Below are 24,308 nucleotides of genomic sequence, written 5' to 3' on the forward strand. Positions count from 1 at the left end.
TTTAAAGAAAGAAAGAAAACAATGGACTCAGGTGTTTCTATTTATTTATTTTAATTTATTTATTTGTTTAAACCCAAGAAACTTCCACTGGAATGTATGCCAGTATATTTGGAACCTTGTCAACATTGAAAAGGCAAGCATGTACTTCTCTGTTTCATCTTCTGTTGAAGACGAGAAAAATAGGAAGGCTTATATACATTCACAAAACAGTTTGAGTCACAGAAATTAGCGTTGCATATGGTATCTAGTACTAATACACGTAGAGAAAACTTCCACTTGATAGTCACTCAGTTTGGAGTTGCACTTTGTCCCTTATGCTTAAGACTAGCAGCTTTCTTGGTCAAGTGACTTGCATAATGGTTGGCTTGAAAGGAACAGTTAGCGCTCTGATGTATATTTATCCTGTCCAGAGATTAGCTTCTGAGTCCTTAAAAGAATGTTTAAAAGACCAAGTCCTAGATAATATTGGTTGAAGCAAAGGATTTGAAAGAGGAACTAGAATCTGTTACTGAATGGGAACTTTTGGGATGCATAAAAATGGCATTTTCTCTCAACTAAAACTTTCAGCTCTGATACTGTAGCACATGGTGCTTCTGAAGGTAATATTCTTACATATTTCACGATTGGCAACCTTCTTACTTCAGCATCTGCAGGTATTCCGGCATCTTTTGAATAGTTCTGTAGCACATTTATTAATTTAGCCTCAGAATGCTCTGTGAGAAATTGCTGGGTAAGATGCCGAGCTAAGAAAACTGAGACTAGTAAATCCTGGAAAATTAAATTATTCTTCAGTGTGGAAAGCCAAAATGAGTAGGCACCTTTTCACACATTTTTGTTTCTGAATTAATGAATCTTCCCTTGAGAAGGTAAGTACAAGTGCTCAACCCTGCATGTTTCCAGGCTAAATTTACACCCCAAATAAATTTATTTTCATTAATTCTACCTCCATTACGGTAACAGAAAAATAGCTAGGATCCTATATAATAGGATGAAAAAATTACTTGTCACAACTGTTGCTTTTGTAAGAGATACCTTGTCTACAAGCTGGTAGGACGTGTGGTCATATATAATGCAAAGAGTAAATCAGAATGAAAATGCTGAATATTTGCTTTTGATAAGATTATTGACAGCATATGCATGATTTTATTGTGGATTAAACAACAAGATTGTAGAGAGCTATATGGAATTGCTTTTTCACAAATATTCAACCAGTGGAGAAAGGTGATAATAGAACTGCATCTCCTCTGTTTGAAGATCACAGGTAGACTTTGGAAATGATGGTAAATAAATTATATTAACAAGTATAATCCACAAATAAAGAATGAAACAGCATAGCACGCAGGTCTGTTTAATAACTAACCAAATATATATATATATATATATATATATACCTTTTCTGTTAGCAAAAGTTGCTAAAACAGAAATTCTGACTGATTTAATTTAATTTTATTTGTTTTTGCAAAGGAATGTTCTTGTTTGATTCCCCACCTCCACCCCAGTAGTGGTACCCCTCCGTGCAGGTGGTTTATAACGAAGAAAAGCTTTGGGGTGCAGCTTTGTGGCGCGTGCTTACTGCTGTCAGCGCCCAGTGATGCTGTTTGGCCATTAGGTGGCACACCGCAGTGGGAAGTGTTCTTGGGTACTTAATACTGATTTTTCCTTACCTCTTTAAAACTTGAGAATATTCCAGAAAAAAAGAAGAGAAAATGCAACAAGCTGTAGGTTTAGCCTGCCAGGCGTTCAGCTCCTTGCCTTTCTGCACTGTAAGATGTCCGTGATAAGACAGCTGAATGGGGATAAACAGGTAAGCCAGCTCCTCAAAGGGATTTTAAGTGTCTGAATCTGAGTGGAGTTTTCAGTCCTGTATTTGCTTCCCAAACCCCAGAGCAGCTTCTAAATGGGAAGCAAAGCAGCGGATGTGCTAAATGGGAACATCCTTAGACGATGAAGGATGGTACGCTGTACAGAAGTGCAATTTCAACACTGCCTCTTGGAGTGTACAGAACTTAGGTTTGGCTCCAGTACTTCAAGCTTCAGTGTTTATTAACCTGGGTGGACAATTGGTTACAGAGATGTTAACCTTTATCAGCTAGCAGTTACACATTTGAAAGAAAGAGACAAAATATTGGATCATTTTCTTCTCTTTTCCCTAAAATGTGTCATCCTTGTCTCCTGACTGGAACTGTGGTCACACAAACAGGTGACTTTGCTCTTAAGACAATTAGGGGAGCAGGCACCTTTAGTGTAGTTCTTCCACCTCACCATTTTTTAGGAGGGGGCAAAAGGCAAAGATAACTGCTATTATGAAACCTTTCAGGAGACCTTTGAAGTTCATTGTACTTTCCACAACCTCTGTATGCTGGTTTCAGTAAAAATTGATGAAAAGGTCTTTAATTTGTTTTAGATGATGTGACATCTGCCTGAAATGACAAATACAAATGTAGTGGGTTGGTTCTGTACTGCCGGGAAATTTAATCACATGGAGAAGAAAATATTGAATACCCTTAAACTCACCTTGAGTACATACATTAGTAATTGACAGTGTCTAGACAGATGGTGATCTGGAAAGTAAAGTCTGGGCAAAATAAACTTACAGATATTAAAGTCAGCAGCATTTCCCAGTGGTAATAAAGTGGAAAGAGGCTGGGGGGTGGGGGTGGAGCATTAGCTTTTGTAGCAGCCGACAAAACAGTTGCCAGCAGTTTCATTTGGAACCTGCCCCCTTTTTAAAGAGTGTGTCTTTTTAAAAATTTCACATAAAAAGAACGAATGAATGAACAAATGAATGAAAGAAAGAAATAAAAGAAAGAAAGAAAGAAAGAAGGAAAGAAAGAAAGAAAAGAAAAAAAAAAGAAAAAAAAAAAAGTTTGTAGAACCTGAAAAACTACAGCAAAAAGTAAGCTGATGATAAGATGAATATTTGTCTGGGTATGTGCAAAGCTGTGAATCAAGTTTTTCTTCTTTCTTTTCAAGGGACTCTAATTTAGAAACATTTTTATGGGACCCAAACCATACAGCAGATCGTATGTGATTACTGTCCCTCACTGGGACAAAGAAATCACGACGGGGCTTCCTGTTGATCAGCTGGTGATCTCTGAGGTTCCACACAGCAGCATTTCTGATTGTCTTATGTTAAAATCACATCTATTCTGCAGAGGTTTTAAAGTGATAAAAGATTGAAAAAAGTGAGTAAAAGTAGGAGTCTTAAGTTTTTCAGGAGCCCTTGTGCTGCAGATGTATTCAGAGTACACCTGCTGATTTGGGCATTGTCCATATGACGACATGGAGGGTAGGCAGGAGCACAATGATGCAAAACCCACATCTCTGCACACTACTCGCCCTGGGGCTCCCATGGTGTGTGGATGGAGCATCCCTGAAGCTGTGGGGACAGCCCACGCGGTGGGTCCCACTCTGTCTCTTGCCGTACAAGGCGCTGGGCTGTTCTCTGGGGCGCTCTGGCTGACTGGCTGCCCTGGCACTGGCTGCGTGCCTTTGTCATGAGGCGTTTTGGGGTTAATGATGGAGAACCTGGCTGGCAATCCCAACTGCAGCTATGCCCAAACTACCCACTTTGCAGATAGAAGTGATCTAGAAGTGATCCTGGCCGCCACTGAGATGTGTGTGAACTAAGCTTGCTCTCGTTCTGACCCGGAGCTTTCCTGAAGCCCAGGCCTGGGAGCAGGCATGAGTGCTTGAACGGGAAAGAGCCAGACACAGAGAATAACTTATTTCCAAAACTGAAGGAGCATTAAGTTGTAGTTATACAGCTACCATTGACTATATGCAGGAACAGTGAGTTCCTTGGAGGTAGTTTCAAACTCCCCCAACTCTGTTCCTACTAAATAAGAACAAAGAGCCTGCATGGCTAGGATAAGGTAAATCAGGACTTTTTAGGTCACTGGCACTTAGAAATTGCATTCGCTTCCTTAATAGTTTTCCAGAGGGAGTCTGTCTCAACTAACTGTCACTCCTAATGCCACTGTGCCATTTGCAGGGCTGTGACTAGCATTTTATGGAAAGAGAAGGGAGATCCTGAGCAAGGATCTTAGTGAGAGGAGTTTTTGCTCCCTTTCTGTAAATCTGCACTTAGCTATCAACAGTACTAAGATGGGATAACAGCTGGTAACATTATGGTCATCACGGAGATGAGGTGGGTATTATGATGGAAAAAAAGCCCATGTTATGTAGTTTGTTTGGACAATCACAACTACTTGCAGCAGCAGCAATATCTGCTGCACTCACTCTTCGGTGAACTGGTATTGACGTGTGCTTGGATTCCAAGCCCTGTGAGTGCAGATCAATTTTTAGCCAGCTCTTCCCCAACACCCTGAAAAAAAAAACAAAAACAAAAACACAATAACAACAAAGTATTACACAGTCATGCTGTCAGTCAAACCGTTTCCATCAATAACTTTTGAACCTGCTGACCAGGTAATGAATAAATGTGACCAAAGATTCAATTATACTGGGTTCAGACAGGTTTGATGCAGGTACCCACTGAGAGTGTTTAAAAGTATCTATTTAGAAAAACTTGAAGCTCGTTGCTGCGTAATGAGGTTTGCATCTCTTACTGGAACAGAGCTTCTGAGAGACCAACCATTTAAAAATACCGAAGTGCTCCCTTGGCGCCCGGGAGGGACCTTTTTGAGAAAGCATTAGGTTTACAGGAAAGTTCGAGTTTTACCGGAAAGAGCAAATTGCGTGCTTTATTAAGGGGTTGGGCAAGAGCAGGGAAAGCAGAAGGACAAGCTTGAGGGGGGCTGAGCACTGTCTGCCTGCAGCAGGATGCCTCATCTCAGCTGTGCTGAGAGGCTGCAGCCTCACCAAGCAGAGGAGGGCCGCAGAGGGCTTCTTGTTTTTGAGAGGGCTTCTCCTGCAAATCATGGATATGGAGATTTACTTCTTTTGGCTGAAGATAAGCCTTGCTTTCTTACATTTAGCAGTACAGCTGTGTGTAAAGGTTAACTGCAAGTTTAGGAAAGAGTTTTCCACGACGCCTAGTATTTACAGTATCCACAGGCGCTAGTTTGGTCACAGCTGTGTACGTAGTAGCCTTTACTCACTGCTGTCAGGGCCTGCATGCTGCCTAAGCACCATCCAGTTAAGGTTGGGACGCCAGCACCTCACCCTGCCACCCCTGGTCCCACAGGAGCCAGGGTTGGGGCTGCAGATGTGCTGAGAGCAGCACATGGTCGCTCCTCTGCTCCCCACCTGGTGTTTGGGGCAGGTGAAGGCCTCACCAGCTGCTCCCCACCATGTCCTGGTAGGGACACTCTCTTAGGGACAGGGGGTGAGGGACCTGATCCTGCTTCAGGCGTTTGCTGTCTCCTCTAGAAGCAAAAAGGAGCTGGATGCACAGTTGCCTGTGGCTCTGGCCTTTCCCTGACAGTTTCTGTCAAGCACAGAAAGCAACAAGCAAAAGAGGACACTGCTCATGCTGTGGTTTATAGTATTTATGACTGTCTTTAGAAGAGCAAACAGATTGGGCAATGCTTGGTAACAGAAGGCATGAGTCACGTCACTGATGATACAACTGCCAGACAATGTGAGGAATTGCAGTGTGAACCTTGGCATAACTGGTTTTGAGAAATGAAAAACACTCACATCTGAGGCAAGCCCTCCAAGGCAGTTTTGCGTCTTCATTTACTAACTTAAAACAGGAGGAATAAACTCAGCGTGAAAAGCTGGTCAGAGACCTTCCTGGCTTGCTCTGTCCTCTGAAGGGACTGCCTGTGCCTCAGGAACTACTTGCCATTCAGAAGACCATCTTGTGTTGCTCACAGAAATCAAGGAATCCAACAAGGAGAGCAAAGGATTCTTATGGTGTTCAGATCACTTCTGCTGTTCACTGCAGGGCCACAAAGGCCTTGTCCTGCTGCCCGGGGATGATCCTGGTAAGTCAGGCTGCTGGATGACTTTTCAGATGTGCCACATGGTACATGGCTAATTCAAGCAGAAGCATCTGGAGGCTGCAACTGGCTTGAGAAGAGCTCCATCTGATGGAGTAAGTGTTCCCAGACTCACAGAATGGCTGAGGTTGGCAGGACCTCTGGAGCCCATCAGGCCCAAACCCTGCTCAAGCATGGACACCCAGAGCAGGGTGCCCAGGCCCATGTCCAGGTGGCTTTTGAAGGTCACCAAGGAGGAGACTCCACAGCCTGTCTGGGCAGCCTGTGCCAGTACTTGACCATCCTTGCAGTGAAAAAAAAATATTTTCACGTGTTCAGACTGAATTTCTTTTTTTTTTTTTTTAATTAGTGTCCGTTGCCTCTCATCCTGTCACTGGGCACCAGTGAAAGGAGACTGGCTCTGTCTTCTTCATTCCCTGCCCTCAGATATATATATATATGTGCACTGAAAAAAATCACCCCTCTGAGAGTTCTCTTCACTAGATTAAAAAGCCCCAGCCCTCTCAGCCTTTCCTCAGATAGCAGATGCTCCAGTCCCTTAATCATCTCTTTGACCCTTCATGGGACATTCCCCCCCTGCCCTCAGTATGTTCCTATCTTTCTTGTATAGGGAAGCCCAAAACCAGACACAACACTTCAGGTGTGGCCTCCCCAGTGCTGAGCAGAGGGGAAGGATCACCTCCCTTGACCTGCTGGCACCACTTCATAACCCTGCCCAAGAAGGCTCTTAGCCTTTCTTGCCACACAGATACATTGCTGGCTCATGGTCAGCTTCGTGTTCACCAGGACCTCAAAGTCTTTCTCAGCAAAGCTGCTTTCCAGTCATCTGGTCGCCATTCCCCCCTCTCTTCAGTTCCCCAGATCTTCCTTCTCATCCTTCTTGAAGGTAGGAGTGACATTTGCTTTTTTCCAGTCTTCAGAACATTGCTTGCCCAAGAGCGAGGCTCAAATTTTTAGGGTTTTCAGATGTGCAGCATTAATATCCTACTTATGCTCTGCCTTGATTACTGATTGCATCCATTTTTAATCTCACACCAGCAGACTTTCTTCATCTGTAACTCTTAAATATACAGCATCACCTCCCCATCCTCCCCTGCCTCTCCTGGGCCCCCACCCTGCAGCTGCTACCTTGGCACGGACAGGCTGCCCCCCTGCTGAGACACACCGTGGGGACCACGTCTACATTTTGTGTGCAATAAAGTAAAAGATTAGATGGTCCTATTCTAACTCCATGGCTATAACAACTTAAAAAGCCCTAAGTGACTATACTGAGGTGAAACAGAACAAAATTTCCATGAATATCAGACACACCATTTAGTAAACCTCACAAAGGCGAAGAGGAAAGAAAATCTTTGATAAAATTACTTGGGAGTGTATCTCCTAAACCTTACGACGCTGGAGTGCTTTCTGTCACCAGCATTTTGACATACTTATTTTGTTTAGAAATATAGAAAATGCATTTAGGAGCACATTTTAGAAAGCAGCCCATAATCTTGCACATCGAAACAGTTTATAGCCTCACTCTGCCAAAGGCAGGGGATTTTGTGTCAGTGGTTGAAAATGAAAACATCTGATTGTATTCAGCCTGATTTGCAATTCTTTTCACGCACAAAGTTAGAGGAAAGCCAGAAGAAACTGGGCAAGGTCTGTGCCCAGAGCTTGGGAGATGTGGGTCAAATCCATGTTCTGCATTTCCATCACCCTGTCAGCATGACTGATACAGAAGCCTTTCCCTTTCTTACAATGATATTCTGAGGATAACAAAAAACGAAAAAATGGAAGCATCCAACTGAATTTTATTGCAATACAACAATAAAAATAAAGTAGTTCCCCCTGATTACCTGTCTAGAGTTCATCTTTAAATGTTGCATTTAGAGGGACCAGCACTATTTAACATCTTTGTCGATGACATGGGCAGTGAAATTGAGTGCACCCTCAGCAAGTTTGCCAATGATACCAAGCTGTGTGGTGTGGTCGACACGCTGGATGGAAGGGATGCCATCCAGAGGGACCTGGACAGGTTGGAGAGGTGGGGCTGTGTGAACCTCATGAGGTTCAACAAGGCCAAGTGCAAGGTCCTGCATCTGGGCTGGGGCAATCCCAAGCACAAACACAGGCTGGGTGGAGAATGGATTGAGAGCAGCCCTGAGAAGAAGGACCTGGGGGTGTTGGTTGATGAGAAACTTGACATGAGCCGGCAAGGTGTGCTTACAGCCCAGAAAGCCAACCGTATCCTGGGCTGCATCGAAAGAAACGTGGCCAGCAGGATGGAGGAGGTGATTGTCCCCCTCTACTCTGCTCTTGTGAGACCCCACCAGGAGTGCTGCATTCAGCTCTGGGGCCCTCAGCACAAGAAGGCTATGGATGTATTAGAATGAGTCCAGAGGTGGATCATGAAGATGATCAAGGGGGTTAGAACTAGATGATCTTTGAGGTCCCTTCCAACCCAAACCATTCTGTGATTCTGAGTCAAACAAAGAAAAAAATGAACGAGATTCAGAAATATTATGTTCCTGTAAGACACAGTCTGGCTCTGTGTGTCATACTGAGTAACTGCTGTGGTGTCTCTGATGGCCTAGAAGAGCCCTTATATATCAAAATACTTGCTTTAAAGCAAGCACTGGGACTACTCCCAAAGAATTACCCTTTAGACATTGAGGCCAGGGTTTTCAAAGCTAAGAGCTTGGGAAAGCAGTGAGTGTAGACTATCCATGCCATGCAGGGATGTTTACATAAGCTTTGGCAGTAGTTACAGCTGGCTGAAACTCCTGTAAGCTGGAACAAAGCCCTTCATCTATGTAGTCATTCACATCCTTCTCTGCTGTCTTCCTAATATTTTGCTGCAGCTGCACCTTGCAGAAAAACATTTTCTGCAGCAGAGAATATGGTTGCAGTGTTACCTGAGGGTATATCCTTGCATATAGATCAGTGTGTCTTCATAGAGCTAACCCAAACTACCTCAGTAATCAGGATATTTTCTTCAAATTGCAGGGTAAAATGCATCTGATGCCATCTTTCACCTCTGATTCCTATCACTGCCCACAAACAAGCACAATACCTTAGAAGTGGTTAGGAGAGGCCTAAAGCAGAGAGGTACATACATTTCTTTTCACATATCCCAAACGTTGCAAAAAGTCAGTCTTGCAAAGTTCACAGCTGGGATTAGTGTCTTCATATTCTGAGCCAAATGGTTATAAATCTGGCATGGAATTGATCCAATGTACAGACTGTACCAAAAAATGGGGAGGGTTGCTGCCAACACAGAAGTCGGTGCAATAAGGTCAGACTGACCCTGGCAGCATGCAAGTCTGGAAACCTTCTCTGTGCTTTACCTGAGAAAAACCCTGTTGTCACCCTGTGTGCTAGTTTCCTGCTTTCAAAAGGGAATACTGCTCTATCCCTGAGCCTCAAATGTGTTTAACTTGGAAGCATGCTTGGTGCAATGAGCACTGTGCGAATGGGGGCTGTGGGTCCCCCCCAAACTGGGGGTCAGTCCTGGGGCCTGGGTGCACGGGATCATAAGCAGGAGCTGCAAGATGTAAGGAATTTGGAGGAAAGGTGAGACAAAGCAGAACAAGATGTCTGTGGGCAGGGTCGCTGCTGGTGTGGCCGGTTGGGCAGCCACAGAGGAATCTCAGCTATGGGACACGAAGCCTGATGGGATCTGTCTGTCCCTTCTGCATCTCACCTCTCGGAGCACCAGTGCTTATGGCTCTTACTGAATTCCCTTTTGCTGTCTTAGAGGTTGTTATTACCCTTGATGTTTATTCCTAAGATACTGAGCCATAATAAAACATAAACCATAATAAAACCAAATAGAGTTTGGTATTAGTGGAGTTTGATAGTAGCATGGGAGTAAATCAAAGTTTGGTGAACTGACCCTCAACTAGAACAGCGGGCTGTTATTTTGTGCTCTACATTTAGATTTTTTTTAAAATCACTACACATAGTCTGTTTCACAAATTTCAATAAACATTTTGAAATGCTCTATAAATATAATTTGTTCTTGTCTCATAAATGTCTCTAAACTCCACCACCCTTCATAATTAGAGCCATTTCCCTAATAGCTAATGTATTCCCGAGTACTTAAAAAAAAAAGTCTAAAAAGTTGAAAACAAGCAGAAAAAAAAAAAAAAAAGACAAATGAGAAGACCGAACCTGTTTTGATGGACACCAGATATGCTGCAGTCTGAGGTACTGTGAAGTTTTTATTGCCACTTGTTTTGTAATACTGTCCTCCCAGACTCATCCCAATAAAAAAGTTATTTTGCTCAGGCATGGCTTGCTCCACAGGTAGGGACTGCCAATGCTGTATTGTACTCCAAAGGGTGGGCAGTGTGTGGAGCCATGGATGTTGAAGGAACCAGCCATGAAATGTGGCTCCAGACTCGACGCCCCTCATCTCTTCCTTGCAGAGTTGGCAGTGGGACGTGTTGGTGCCTCCCTCTGCATGGTGCGGGCTTGGTGGCCCCTGAAACGCAGTGCAGAGAGCAAGAGAGGTAGGGAAAGTCAGATATGAATTATGGGAAAAAGGTAAAGAAACCTTTGCCAAAGATCTCAAAGACAGATCACTAAATTCAGGCAAAAAATATCATATTTGGCATGCTATGTTTTTTAAACAGATGTTAGGGAATGGATATCTCCTGATGAAATACAGCTTACAGAAGTGGTCAGAAAATAGGGTGATCTGTAGGAAAGGATGCTGAAGGATTTGTTACAGCGTGCAATGAAAGACCTGAAAAGTGGATGGAAAAAGCGGTGAGGCACCTTCAAAATACACGTCTGAAACTGGGTCAGCCAGTATAGTCGTAGGACTGGTGGTATGAAATGCTACCAAAATGCGATGGTAGCAAGGTAGTTTGTAGAAAGAGATGATGCTTTTTATTAGATCAATGAATTAGTGGGGGAATTTTTTAATTTTATTTTTATTTTTTAGAAAAAAAAAAAAAGAGCAGAGATGGGTCTGCAGGCACAAAAGCCCTTCCTCAGGTCTAAAAGAGAAGATAAAGAGGGAATCAGCATGGTAGCCGGGGATGGAGAGCTAGCCCCATTGCCAGAAGTGGATGACAGAGAGGAAATGTTAACTCGGTCACCGTAACGGGTACAGGTTAAAAAACATGTCGTTGTTGCAGTAGCTGGGGTTTGTACAGTGCTTTGCCTCTTCCTCATCTCGTTGGCTTCCCTTGAGGAGTGCTGGGAGGTGGTGGTGGTGATGGTGGTGGTGATGGTGGTGGTGGTGTGACCCCACCAGGCAGGGCCCTTGCTGAGGCGGGGGGTATGGTGGAGGAGGGAAGGTATGGCAGCCGCTGCTGTAGGCCAGAGGGCCTTTTCTCTTGCAGGTTTCCTCCCCTGAAGGACCAGCACCAGGCCTGAGGGGGTTGTGGCCACCCTTTGTCACCAGTGGCACGCTGGGGACCTGCTGGGTGCTGCTCCAGGCCTGTGTGCATGAGCCGCCATGGGCAGGGTGCACCCGGCCCTCCTTGTCCTCCCCAGCCACCCTCAGGTACGGCGGCTGCCCAAAGCAGCTGCTCGGTGTCTGCTCTGGAGAGCGTTTGCTTAAATGTCCCCCAAAACTGGCAGGTAGCACGTAACCGTCCGGCTTGGAAAGCAGCAAAGGCAAGGCCTCCTGGGTGGGCGTCTCACCTGTCAGAGACTAGGAAAGGAAGGGTTTAGTGAAACACAGTCCAGTTTAGCAACATAAAACAACAGCAGGTCAATGCATTCAAAAAGGCGTTCAATTAATGTGGGTAATGAAGCAGGCAAAGCAGCAGGGCCTCCTTTCAGAGTAGTGCCTGGGGGCTTTGGGACAAACCAAACAGGGGCTCTGATGTCACGGTTGTGGGCTTGGTTCATCAGTTTGCACCCAAATCCTTATTTAATATTAAATAACCACTAGATCTTACATTCACAGCTCTCAGGATATACTGAAGAAGCACCTGAAAATGAAATTATTCTAATATTAATTCTAATTCGCTTCCACAGAATTTAAATTATTTCTATAGAGTTTGGAAAACTGGAAAAGATTTTTGTAACTGATTGTTTTGAAGTGACCTTTCTGATCCAATATTATGCTCCAGTTTTTTAAGAATCTTTACTTCTATTTTTAACTGATTTTTTTTTTTGGGTGCCACAAACAGATATTTCATTCAAGGAGGGAACAGTACACTGGAATTATTCTTCTAAGTCATTTTTTTTTTCCTGGATAATTTTCAACTTCTTTAAATGCCCTAATTATTGGATTATAATTTTACACATTTTAATTCCTTTCACAATGCTCACTCTGTGCTATCATTTCTGATTAGTACTTACAGGTCTCTTTTTTTTGTAATCCTGCTTTTGCATACATTTAATTATAGTGATTTTCTGACTTGTTGACTGCCAGAGTAGCAAAGCTCTCCCCTTACCAGGAGGAGAAATTCCAATGACCTGATGTAGGACCAGCCCATCTTCAGCTAAAAACAGGTGATGCCATCGAGAAAACATCCTACATATCACTTTTTCTATTTTGGACTCATGTATTTTCTACAGTTCTCCTGTCTCGTATCTTGTGAGCACATCAAAATTGAATTTTCTAAGGAGAAAATTCAGCAACACAAACTCTGCATGTGAAATCAGACTGCTGAGTATGTTGTATTACATCTGTTCATGGCAAAAACAGGAATACAACGGGTCATTTCCAAGACAAACCTGCCTGAGAGCAATGAACTGAAAAGCCAGCTGAGGGTAAATGAAATCACCCTGACTGCATGGAGTCAGAGCAGCTGAAGAGTGGGCTGTTAGAGATTTATTAGATAGTTAGATTTTATTAGGTGATATGTAGGAGTAGTTCCTACTCGTACACAATATGAAGTGAAAAAAAAAAAAAAAGAGAACAGGAAGATGTTGTAGAAAGGTGTTGTAGAAAGAGAAAGAGGGTCCTACCCTCTAGACATGTAGACTTGGGAATAAAAGCAAAAAATGCCATGTGGCTCAGTAAGTGAGGATTAATTCAGTGTGATCGTAAGGACAAAATTAAACCAACAGTATGAAAATCATTGTTTCAATATATGTTAGATAATAACATGGAAGTTCATCTCTTTGTGTTCCCACGCACTTGTGTCAAGATGTCACTGTCTGTCCATCACGTATTCTCCAACTGTCTGATCCCAAGTCAGAGTGTCTTCATCAACGTCACTCCTTATCTCTGTTTTTTAGTGTCCTTTTTAATATTTCCAGCAGAAATAGGCTCAGCTTTTAAATTCATATTCCATTCAAATGGATTTGACTTCCTCTGCTCACTCTTCATCTATTTCTTGGACACCTGGATTCCCCAGCTTCCCCACCCGGTCCTATTATCCCTTTACTCTGTGGACAAAGAGGCTGTAAGTACTATCCTTAACTCCAGGCTGGGGAGGATACACCATCTTCAGCACATCAAAAGACAAACTGCATGGAAAGACTGGTGGTGTACAGGTGAGTGTAACACAACCTTTGCAAGGAATGTCACTAGAGGCAACCTCACCCTCACTGCTCTACATGGTTCCCTCCATCAGGCACACAATGGTCTGTGGGACTTGTGTAGATGCTCTCTTCCACAAGTGCTTCCACACCCATACTCAGTATAAAATAGACATACAATATAGGTAATATTGTATATTGTATTCAGTTGTAAAACAGTATGCAGTGTGTTTATGTGTGTGTACACACACACACAAATCTTCCTCCTGAGCCCAGTTATTGCCATTGCCCAGTTTTTGAGTGTTCATTTGTTACAATTTTCTCATGAGGTGCTGTAATCAATACTATAGTTAACTCCAATTAAAACCTACTAATATTCTCCTTAAGTATCAATATTGGTTAGACCAAATATCCAATTACTTTCTTCCCAGATTTATTTATAAATAATTTAATTTATGGGGCAGCATTAACAGAACACTTGTAGGAAAATTTTCTGAAGAGAACTCTTGCATTTTAAACCAGGAAAGAGATGGAGTTCCAAAGCTACATCCACACCACTAAATAAAATGAGGCCAAGGACTGTCTGCAAGCATGAGTTCACACTGGCCAAAACCATGCCAAGGGCCATGTGAATAGTGAAGTGGTAGTCCTCCAGCCCTGCTTTGTTTATCAGTGTAGAGGTAATCTCCTGCTGCCACCAGGCTCGAGGGGGCTCTGGCTGGGGGATGCTGGCAATCGACAGCAGTGCTGAGCTGAGCAGGATGCTCAGGACACCCTTGTTCCTTCTTCACCTGGTAGTATGCAGAGACCTAAAGCCTGCTCCCACCAAAACCAAAGCCTAGCTAACCTCCTCAGTACAATGTGTTGGACTTTGGATCCCTCACCCTGCAATTTCATTTATTGATAATAAAAGTTACCTTGATCTCCCGGAGTCTTTTTAACCTAGGAGAAGGCGGAGAAAAAGCTGTCCGTGCTTTTTGGACTGACCTCCGTGCTTCGGCTTCTAGTTTTGTTTCTGGACGTGGATGGTCATGAGCCCCTTTGGACTTTAGAAAGTAATTGTGATATGTTAAAGTTAAAAACAACCTTGTTATTAATATAAAGGGAGCAGTTTTTTTTTTTTTTTTCCACTGGCCAAAAACACACACGCAGCCTAGTTTAATGATTTGCATTATTAAGACTTATTTAACGTGAGCTCAAGTAACAAACAGATCTCAAATAAGGTGTGATGGGGCAGAAATTTCCTTAAATGAGTAAAAGCACAATAAACCAGTACACCACATTTATATGCAGAAGAGACACCCCACACTGGAGACCCAACTGAAGCCACAATGTCAGCCAAAGCCTGGCTACAATGCCCCTACAGTCGTTTACAGTCTTCTCAGACTTCAGACAAGTTTATCAGGACATTAATTTCCATTAGCTTCCACTGAGAATTAATCTTTTTTTAACTTGCATGTAAGCGAAAGACAAGTGTAAAGATTCAGAAGACTGGAAAACAGGAGACAAACCAGCCTTTGTGGAAGTAAACTGGGAGTATGGCTTCCCAAAATAGTGCCCATTATATAAACATTTGCATGCAAACTTTTTTTCCAGGTATAAGTTGCATATAATGCATAGATGGCGTTTTCCATAGACAATCCCTTGGGATAGCCTCATACCTATACATGGTATCTCAGAGAGGTTGATATAACATGGCAGTTCAGATTCTTTGAGCATTTGTTTGTTCCTATGTACCTGAGGCAAAGGGTTTCAAAATCAACAGGTTTTGGTGAGAGCCTAAATGAAAAATGTAATGTGCTGTAAAATCATAGAAGCATAGATTAATTTAGGTTGGGAGGGACCTTTGGAGATCTAACTCAACTTCCTGCAGGGGTACCCTCAGAGTTAGATGAAGTTGTTCTGGACCTTTCATACTCGTGAAAATTTTTGTCCTTACAACCACTTGACCTTGTCATATTCAATGGCCCTTATTTGTTGGAAAAAACTATGTCCTTAATCAATATAAAAAATAGTATTTAAAATTAACCTGCATAATGTAAGGTAATCGTATACCAACCTGAAAAAATATGAACTGGCCTTCATGCCTCCAGAAGTTGGTAACGGGGTAACCACCGTGGCCTCGGCAGGAAAGGAGCCGCAGGGGTCCGTTGCAGTTTGGACAGCATTTCCCTGGAGCAAAGACAGTGGGAAATAGTTCCTATGAAACACCAGTCAGATGAATCCCATCTGATGCAATGGTTTCATTGATGGTGGATTGCCACTTCTAGTCTGGGGCTTAGAAATTACACTAGGGAAAAGCTATGTAAAAAAAAAATCAAACATAAATAAAACTTAATGTAAGCAAACAAATTTTTTTTACCTTCATTCTGTTTAATTACTAAATATAACTGGCAAAGATTATTGCTGTTATAGCTTTATTCTGATTTAGTGTGGTCATTTATTTCTAAAGAAAGGGCTTTTACCTTCAAAGTTTCATTTTTTTTTTCTTTCAGTTCTTTTAATTTGGAAGTAGAATGTCAAATATGTTCTTGTCTGATTATTTTAAAGGACATCATTCTGACCTCAGTGAGTGCCTGAGTAAAACCTTTCTTTAGCCAAAACGTTCATCAGTTTCAGAAATCAGTATGTGCTAGCTCTAGTGAGCAATCAAGAAGTGCCTGGAATAGTTTCATTAAGAATGTGTGTCCAGCTCATTTTCTCTGTTTGCACTGTTTTGTCTCTGATGACGTAGGTACGAGGCCTATTTTCCAATCATCATAGTTTACGAGCATCTTCTTTCCTGCAAGACTCTCCTGAGTTACTCTTGGGCCCATGAAATAATGAAGCCACCACTCAGGTCACCAGGAACAGCACAGCAGGAAGCTGCCTATGCTGCACAGCCTTCTCAGGAGCCTCTCTCATGGGCCTGAGAAATCAGCCTCTAACCAATTTCCATCAGAAATACAGATTAAGAAAGAAAGAAAAAAAAAAAAAGAGAAAAAAATAATATAAAAAAAAAGAAAAAAATAAAAGACACAGGCAAACAACCTCCCTCTCCCCAGCAGTATGAAATGTGAAATGCATTCTTCCAAAATCAAGAGTTGCATTTGAACGTAAGGAATGGCACAGGGAAGGCTGGATAATCCAAAGGGTTTCCTCTACTTTGCTTTGTTTTATGTTGTATTCTCTCATCAACTGCCATTTAAAGAGCAGCCATCCTCATACTCACTCTGTTGTTTCTGCCTAGCTTTATCACATATGGCTGGCCTAAGGTAGATTTTCCTCCCATCCAGGGTCGAGCAGTCGTTGCCGCAGACCACCACCCCAAGGCAGGACTTCTTCAGGATGCGCGAGTTGTGGTTGTTGGTGTTTCTCATTGCCCAGCTACTGTGGTGCCTCTGAGCGTTTTTATCCTCTGAGCTATAGATATGTTTCACATAGGAATCCGGCCATTCCTGAAACCAGTCTGTCTGTCTCACGTCCTGCAAAGAGACCAGAGCTGGTGTTAGGCCGGGGAAGAGAAGAGCTCGTGGAGGAGCCAGCAGACCTGGTCTTCTGCTGGGTCTCCTCTAGTCTGGGTCACTCTGGCACCACAGCAGCAATGCAGGCTGGAAGCTCAGCTCCCAGGAGAAAGTGGCAGAGGGAAGAAAGAAAAAATTCAACTCCCCAGGGCTCCTCGCAAACCCAAAACCATCAGGAAAGCCTGGCCAGCAGGCTGCTCTTACCCACCTGTGGGTCCAGCTCAGCGCAGGACTGCCCCAGGAGGGGAAGGTGGGGCACCTGACATAACAGCACATACTTTCCTATTTTGCCATCCAGGCAGCATTACAGTGAGTCACTTGGCTTGATTTGGCTCGACTTTTTGGAAAAAGGGCAAATACAGAATCGGACTGAGGCTATTCCCACATCTGTAGGTCTTTTGGTCTAGATTTTGGTTCCTTTTGGCCTAAGTGCCATGGAAGACTTACCAGCAAATTTTTTTTTGAAGTCCAACACAAAGAACAACTTGGTTAGGTTTTATTTTCACTGCTGTGGACTAAGCAAAGCCAAAACAAATGCAGTAAGCTGTAAAGCACAAAACATACCCTCTGATGTTTTTGGAGGGAAAAGGCTGATCCTAGCAGGGGTACAAAAACTTAACAGGATTTTCTTTAAAAATGCTGATCCCAGCCACTGAGAGCCATTACAACAGTAAGGATATGAACTGAGAAAAAAAAAAAAAACTGTTCCTCCAGGAGCCATTGGAGAGCACTGGGAAGGGTGTGGAGGAAGCCTGCAGGCTGAAATGCAGGTGAAGGTGTCCTTGGGGTGGAGGACAGTGCAAGAAGTAGCCTGGGACATGGAGGTTTTAGGCAAACAGCAGTGACACAGTAAGGAAGAAACTGGGATCGGGTAAGAAGACAGGGTTGAAAGGTGAAGCTGGATGGTGAAGGAACCCAGCAGGAGAATCTGGCACAAATGTGCTAAGGCAAGAAACAGGGAGATGACACTGGGGTTGTGGGGTGCCGTGGGTTTTCAGTGGAGAACATGGATGAGATTTTGAGGTAGGTGGACAAGAAAAGGACTGAGGGAAGGAAAGACCACTATGCTGCCTCTCAGCACGTCTCTGCAAAACAGACTTCCAGCCCACAGCAGGCAAGCTTCTACTAGGTGCGCAAAAGGAGTGTTGCCCCATGCCAAAAGCCAGCTCACTTGGCTGGAGCCTGGTCTGCAGCAAGGCTGAGCCCACAGAGCTGCAAGGCGCTGTGCTCTTCTCATAAAGCACTTCCCACAGGAAAAATCAAGTCCCAGGTGTCTCCAATTGAGCATGCAAAGCAAGAGAAAAGTTTTCCCACCTTCTCTGCATCTGGTCCACCAATGGACTAGAGGGACAATGAATCTGTAGCATCGCTATATTTACTGTATCAACAGCTTTTCCAATAGTATATTAAAGGGAAAATGCATGGAAACTTTGATGTTTTACTGGCTATTTTCTAGCCCTTCAGCCAACAGCGTCCCATAACTCAAGGTGATAAAAAGCATAAAGACAACAAGATGCAGAAGAGGAAAGAGAGATTTTGAGGTTATTTTTGAAGTGGAGAAGACTGGTCAAAACTGGCTAAATTTCTAAGACACGGACACATACCTGGGGAAGTTTGATGTCATTGATATCCCAACTTGTCATTTCTCCATTTCTGGAAGCAGAGCCCTCCTGCTCCATAACAACATTGTCTGCAGCCCTCAGCATTTTTGAGTTCCTTCCCAAACTTTGCAAGAAAGTCTCTACTGGCTGCTTTTGAAGTTGACTGGCTGTCAGCGCTCTCAAGCAGTTTACAACCAGGAAGCTGTTTCCTGAAGCTAAATGATAGAGAGGCTGCTCATTAAAGATAAAAATCAGTGTTCTTCTGCCAGAAAAACTTGTTCCATTAAAAGTTTTGCAAGCCAGCAATGCAGTGGAAAATATAGCTTAGAGATAGACTATGATGTTACAGAGGCACGGTTAATAGCAAGCAAATCGTGCTGTTGTCTGCTTTATTTTGCTGGGTCCCACCAGGTTTACAGTCTTGTAAATCCTCTGACAGACTCTTTCACATGTGGTCTAACTCTGGATGAATATTTCCAGAGAGAAACTGATTGAAGAACTCGGTGGCTGCTGAGGGTGCTTTGAGTTGCTGCTTACCCGGTAGGCATTTCATGTACTGCACGTGAGAGAGGTGAGCAACAAGAGGGGACTGCTACACCATGTCAAATGAGATGGCTCTCAGACATTTCAAAAACTGTTGGCATCTCCAAGAGTTTATCAATTGCATGAGGGAAGTGTGGAAAAGGAGGTTGGGCTACCTACATTTTCCTTCCTCAGCAGCAGACAAGTAAAAACAAAACAAAACACCAACACAAACCAGCAGAGGTACAAATGAGATGTTAGACTATAGGAGAAGGAGACATCACTGCTTAAAAATACTCAGGTACTCATATACATTCACATAGGAAACACCAGATCCTCCTGTATTTTCACATTTCATTTCAAGAAAGATGGAGTTAGTAAAGTCAGGAAAAACAACATATGAGCTGCATTGGAAAACTAGGATGAATTTACTAAATATATAATTCCTGTACTATCGTGTGCTCCAAAACATGAAATATTTTGTTATATAATCCAAAATGACAATCCCATTGCTTTTTAAATTACTTTTTAAAATGAGATGGCTTAGAAATTGATTTTTAATTTCCATCTTATTAGAGAAAATAAAATATTTCTTCTTTTATGTTACAACAATAAAGATAAAGCCATACTTAAATATTAAAGTTTAATGAAAGACACAGATAATTTCATAATAACAAAAAAAACCCACCCAAAATTACAGTGAGTCATACATATCTAGTTACTTGCTGGCAAAAGCTGAAATAGTAGCAAAAACTTTGAGCAATAATTATGGGATGATGAGGCATATTACATTTCTTTTTTCTTTTTTTCTTTTTTTTTTTTTTGTATAGCTTTAATTATTACTGAGTTGTAGCAGCTTGAAAAATTGTTAGTTTTGAAATAATTCTTTTCTTTTTTTTTCCCCATTTCCTTCCCTTCCCTTCCCTTCCCTTCCCTTGCTACAGAGAGACACTATAATGTTTTCCTGGGTTTGTGAAGTGCTTGAGAAAGGTAGGTCTAGTAGAAGAAATCTGTCTTCGGATCCTCTTAGAGAAAAAGTTAGATAAAACACCAGTGCTGAATTATTTTGATTTGGAAAAAAAATGTATGATAATTATTCTGTTATGATGGTATGCCGAAAGCAGCACCTCTGGCACTGGGATGTGATGGAATTCATTGTCCTTGTAAAACGCTGTCATGTTTAATTTTCAGTTGGATTCCTGCCCCCAGCTAATGCAGAGAGATGCACTGATTCCTGTTGTGAGTGTGAACTGGATGTCTGCCTGTTTTGCCCCAAATACTTAAGCCAACCATAGAGCATCTCCAGGTAGGCCCTTAAAAGTCAGTGATTTTGGGATAGGCTTCTAGGTCCCCCAGAGATGCTATTTTAATATAAAGAGGATTTTATGAGATGAATTGTGATAGAGAAAGCAGTATAGTTCTTCTCCTGCCCTTTAGTTTATTTTTGTTTTCTTTTTCTTTGTAAATACTCATTGTTACAGAAAGTAAACACCAGGACGTAGCAAGATTCTGGTTTTGGTCCAATTCTTAATGTGTCTGTTGATGATCTGGAAGGGAAGAAAGCAGAAAAAAAAAGACAAAAAATGCACAGACTGCAAAAATGTCTCAGAACTAATCCTATGGCAGAACCCAACTATATTTCACCCTGATAAAGTAATTCGTGTTTAGAAGGGTAATATACAAGGTACTTGTTTCTCTTACACAGCTCTAAATTAACTCGTTCAAGTGACTGAGAGAACCAAATGGGCAGTTCTATAAATACAAAGAGTCAGACATAAAAGCCACCAGGCTGCTAGGCTACAGAAGGATTGACGTGAAGAACCGCACAAAAATTATGAAGTTGCCCATCACAGACCATCATTATTGTTTTCAGTTATGATACTGTGCAGAAAGATCAGTCCTCCTCAGAAAGAGAAAGGGCTCAGGCATAGAAAATCCATAAAAGCTGGGACTGTTCACTCTAGAAAAGACAATTAAGCAAGAGTCACTGTAAAATAATTAAAATACAGAAAGGTGTAGAGGAAGCAGGGAGTGCTTCCTCTGAATGGCCCAAGAACCTGGGTGCACAGAATAAAATCTACTGTCAAATTCAAAAGAGAAGCAAAGAGACGCATTTGTCGTTCGCTATATATAATTAATATCAGTTGAGCTGGTGAAAGCTATTTCCTCTCCCTACAAGCTTTTTCCCACATTTCTTTAGTCCCTTGTGTTATAACACTACTACTGGTGTTGTTGTACTACCTCATGAAGGTTGAACACTAGATAAGCTTGAAAAAAAAGATCAGAAATGTAGAAAATAAATAATAAATGAAGATCTGCTTTTTATTACTTATATGGGTGTAACATCTGAAATATATCAGCATACATCTAGAAAGAGATATTAAGCCTCATATTTTACAGCTTATGACATTTTTTTTTACTAGCGAGGATTAAGAAGGTTTCTTACATTTTCCTTAGAAGTACTTGGTGTCGACCGCTGCTAGGAACAGATTTATGTGTTTCTAAAAGACACTATGTGTACTACCAATTTACGTGAGCCAACAGCTTGAATTAATTTAAATTCAACCCAACCTGCAAGCTCTTATTTGGAAGGATGGCCTTTCAAACCACAGCCACAGATGGATCTCAGTCATCAGCAATGACAAGAGACATTGGTATGGAAAAAAACCTGGAGCCCAAAGCAAGCTTTTGCATTCGGGTTCAGGCCCCAGAAGCAGCCAGCCAACCCTGCGGAGCAGTGCCCAAGGTGCAGCCATCTCTGCATGCATTGCCTGCCGCTGCCCTTTGTTCAGGTGCCAGGCACTGATGAAAGACAATAGCTGGTGGCAGAGACGCCTGCAGGTAGGCTATTACGGAGCAGCCACCTGATCAGGCTTGTGTTGCCTTGCTGCCACACAAAGCTGGTGCTTCTGTCAGTGCCACCATCAGCCTTCCTTTTCATATAACTACAGAATAGGTTGGGGTGGAAGGGACCTTAAAGACCACCCAGTTCCAACCCCTGCCATGGGCATGGAAGCCACCCACCAGACCAGGTTGCCCAATGCCCCATCCAGCCTGGTCTTAAATACCTCCAGGGATGGGGCATCCACAGCTTCTCTGGGAAAAAAAAATCTCTTTTTCCCCTCTTTGGCAACATCATTCAGCGATGACAACCTTTAACTGACCTCAGGTGCAGTCGGTGGCCCTTTACATGGGCTGAATTACCTGTCCTGCCAACAGTACCTGTTTCACTCTCTTCCATGGCCGCACTTGTGTCTTGCCTTCAAGTGCATGGCTTTCCCTGATCTTGACACAGAAGGCTCTCCTCCCTGCACTTACAGGAGCACTGTTACCTCTCAGCCACTGCAGGCATTGGCTTTTGCTTGTCTCTCGTCCTGCTTTGGTCCTCCTGTTATTACTGCTGAGTTTCACAGTGCTGCACCACAGGTACCAAGGAACACATGTGTTTGGATGACAACACTATACCAAGATGCTACGATTACTCCTTGTGCAATAGTTTTTTAAATTGGCTGGACAATTTGTTTTCCTTTGAATTTTTTTTCCAACTGCATTTAATAGACTTAAAAATAACAATTTTATCTGCCAGTTCAGCCTTCCTATTTGATCAGCTGTGGCAGCAGGATGAAGTAATATGATTCAATTCCCAGACACAGAGCATAAACTCACCACAAATAGACATGTCTTTTGTAGAGAGAAGACAGTTCTGGCCTGTGTAAAAGTCTGCTGAAGATGCTTATTTTCTGGAGACCCAGGCTTTTGTTCCCAGACGGCCCTGATGTGTACTCAAGTTGCCTGCCTCTATATTCAACATCATTTGAAATGCTTATACTGTCCTCACAGTTCAGTATTTAAAAGGGATAAGTAAAAGCTTCTCCCCTGTAATTTGGTTACTTTGAAAGAAAGATGGACACATTTTGAAAACTTTGCTTAGTTTTGTTTGTCCTTTGTTTCCCTTTCATTTTTTGTCTTGAAACTGCTTTTGTTAATGCCCTTGATATCAGTGCAGGTGGATGATTGCATATTTTATCCAGTTACCATATTTCTGAATTCTAGACTGCTCTGGATAAGAAGTCAGTTGTAGGTAGTGTAGCTCTTATAGCTTTGTTATTTTGGTAACATTCAGTGAACACTTTTTTTCTTTTTTTTTTTTTTTAATTTCAAAGTTTAATTTCCCATTCCTGCCCAGACCTCCCCTTTACAGAAGTGCTATATGAAGTGCCACATTCTGCGGTGTTCTCTATTGGCCACATCGTATAAGACAGACTTATCTACATTGTAGGTTATAAAATGGACAGACCAGCCCAGAATTCACCTATGAGCTTAAATTCTGATGAATGTCTTGGACTATTTTTTTGCCAGACTACAAAAACGTAGTGTTTTGCCTTTATGAGGATTAAGTCACAACTCAGTACATACTCCCATGGGAGATACTGAGAACCAGTCCATATAGCACAGAACAGACCATTGTAACAACTTATTAACTGGATATTAAAATCCTGCTGCTGGGATGGCAATTTCTTGAACAGCTCTGACTCAATAGCTTGAGTGCTTTAAATTTTGCATAAACTTGAATGCATAAAGCGTTTTTCCCCCGTGACAGTGTTTTAGCATCAAATGCTAGGAATATGTCTTGTTCTGCCATATAAAGAACATAGCTCCAATTGTAAAGCTGAGGGACTGAGCTCTTTTTAGTGATTTCTTTGGGGTGCTTGAGTCTATGCAAATAGATGTTTCACTTTATTTCTTGGTAATTCTTTATTAAAGCCGTGAGCTCTAATGCTTTGGCAGTGAAGTCTAGCTTTTCCATTAGCTTTATTGATCTTCTTAATTTGTTTCTCTTAACACATCAGACAGTCTGCAAAGCAAGTGATGTTCTAGACATCTGATTTCCTTCCTGGGGTAAAACGGGTGGCAGCCATTTCACAGATGCAAAAACATCATGGTAATATCATAATGGCATTAATATTGAGATGTTCTGGTGGACTCAACTCTGGATATTTATTTTTACTTGTTTTGCTTGTGCATTTGGCTTGTTGTATAAACTATTATTCCTGTTTTTATTTTTTATTTTTTTTCATTAAGATCATGAATTCACCTGCTCTCATTGAAACCGGAGGCTTCTGTGGATTTCCTAAAATTTTAGTTAGAATGCTTTCTGTGGGTCTTGTGCTTATAAATTACAATATCTTAGTGACAGTATTTTCATGTAGTCTAAAAATGGCTTTAGTTTATGGCCATTCTGCTTTCTTATTTTACCAGTCTCCATAGTCTAGTGCATTCACACGTATCATCTCTTGATTTGACATTCAGTTTCTCATCCTGTCTTTGTATCTGGT

The 24,308-nt window shown here is 42.2% G+C and overlaps 1 protein-coding gene and 1 long non-coding RNA gene across 2 annotated transcripts; one reads left to right on the forward strand and one right to left on the reverse strand.

Annotated features, from left to right (window-relative positions):
* The first annotated feature begins 1,050 nt into the window (after positions 1 to 1,050).
* LOC121068619 lies at positions 1,051 to 20,522 on the forward strand. The gene is made up of 3 exons (XR_005818988.1): positions 1,051 to 1,804; positions 19,917 to 19,962; positions 20,164 to 20,522. It is a non-coding gene; the product is annotated as an uncharacterized LOC121068619 (long non-coding RNA).
* Positions 10,332 to 18,616, reverse strand: GCM1 (glial cells missing transcription factor 1). Its single transcript, XM_040553948.1, has 5 exons — positions 18,454 to 18,616; positions 16,558 to 16,810; positions 15,406 to 15,518; positions 14,264 to 14,392; positions 10,332 to 11,562 (listed from the first exon to the last, which is right to left on the reverse strand). The coding sequence occupies exons 1-5, from the start codon at positions 18,553 to 18,555 to the stop codon at positions 10,999 to 11,001; spliced, it is 1,161 nt and encodes a 386-aa protein (XP_040409882.1). The 5' UTR covers positions 18,556 to 18,616; the 3' UTR covers positions 10,332 to 10,998.
* Positions 20,523 to 24,308: the final 3,786 nt, after the last annotated feature.

The sequence above is a fragment of the Cygnus olor genome, chromosome 3 (genome assembly GCF_009769625.2).
Source record: "Cygnus olor isolate bCygOlo1 chromosome 3, bCygOlo1.pri.v2, whole genome shotgun sequence".
Taxonomy (NCBI): Eukaryota; Metazoa; Chordata; class Aves; order Anseriformes; family Anatidae; genus Cygnus; species Cygnus olor.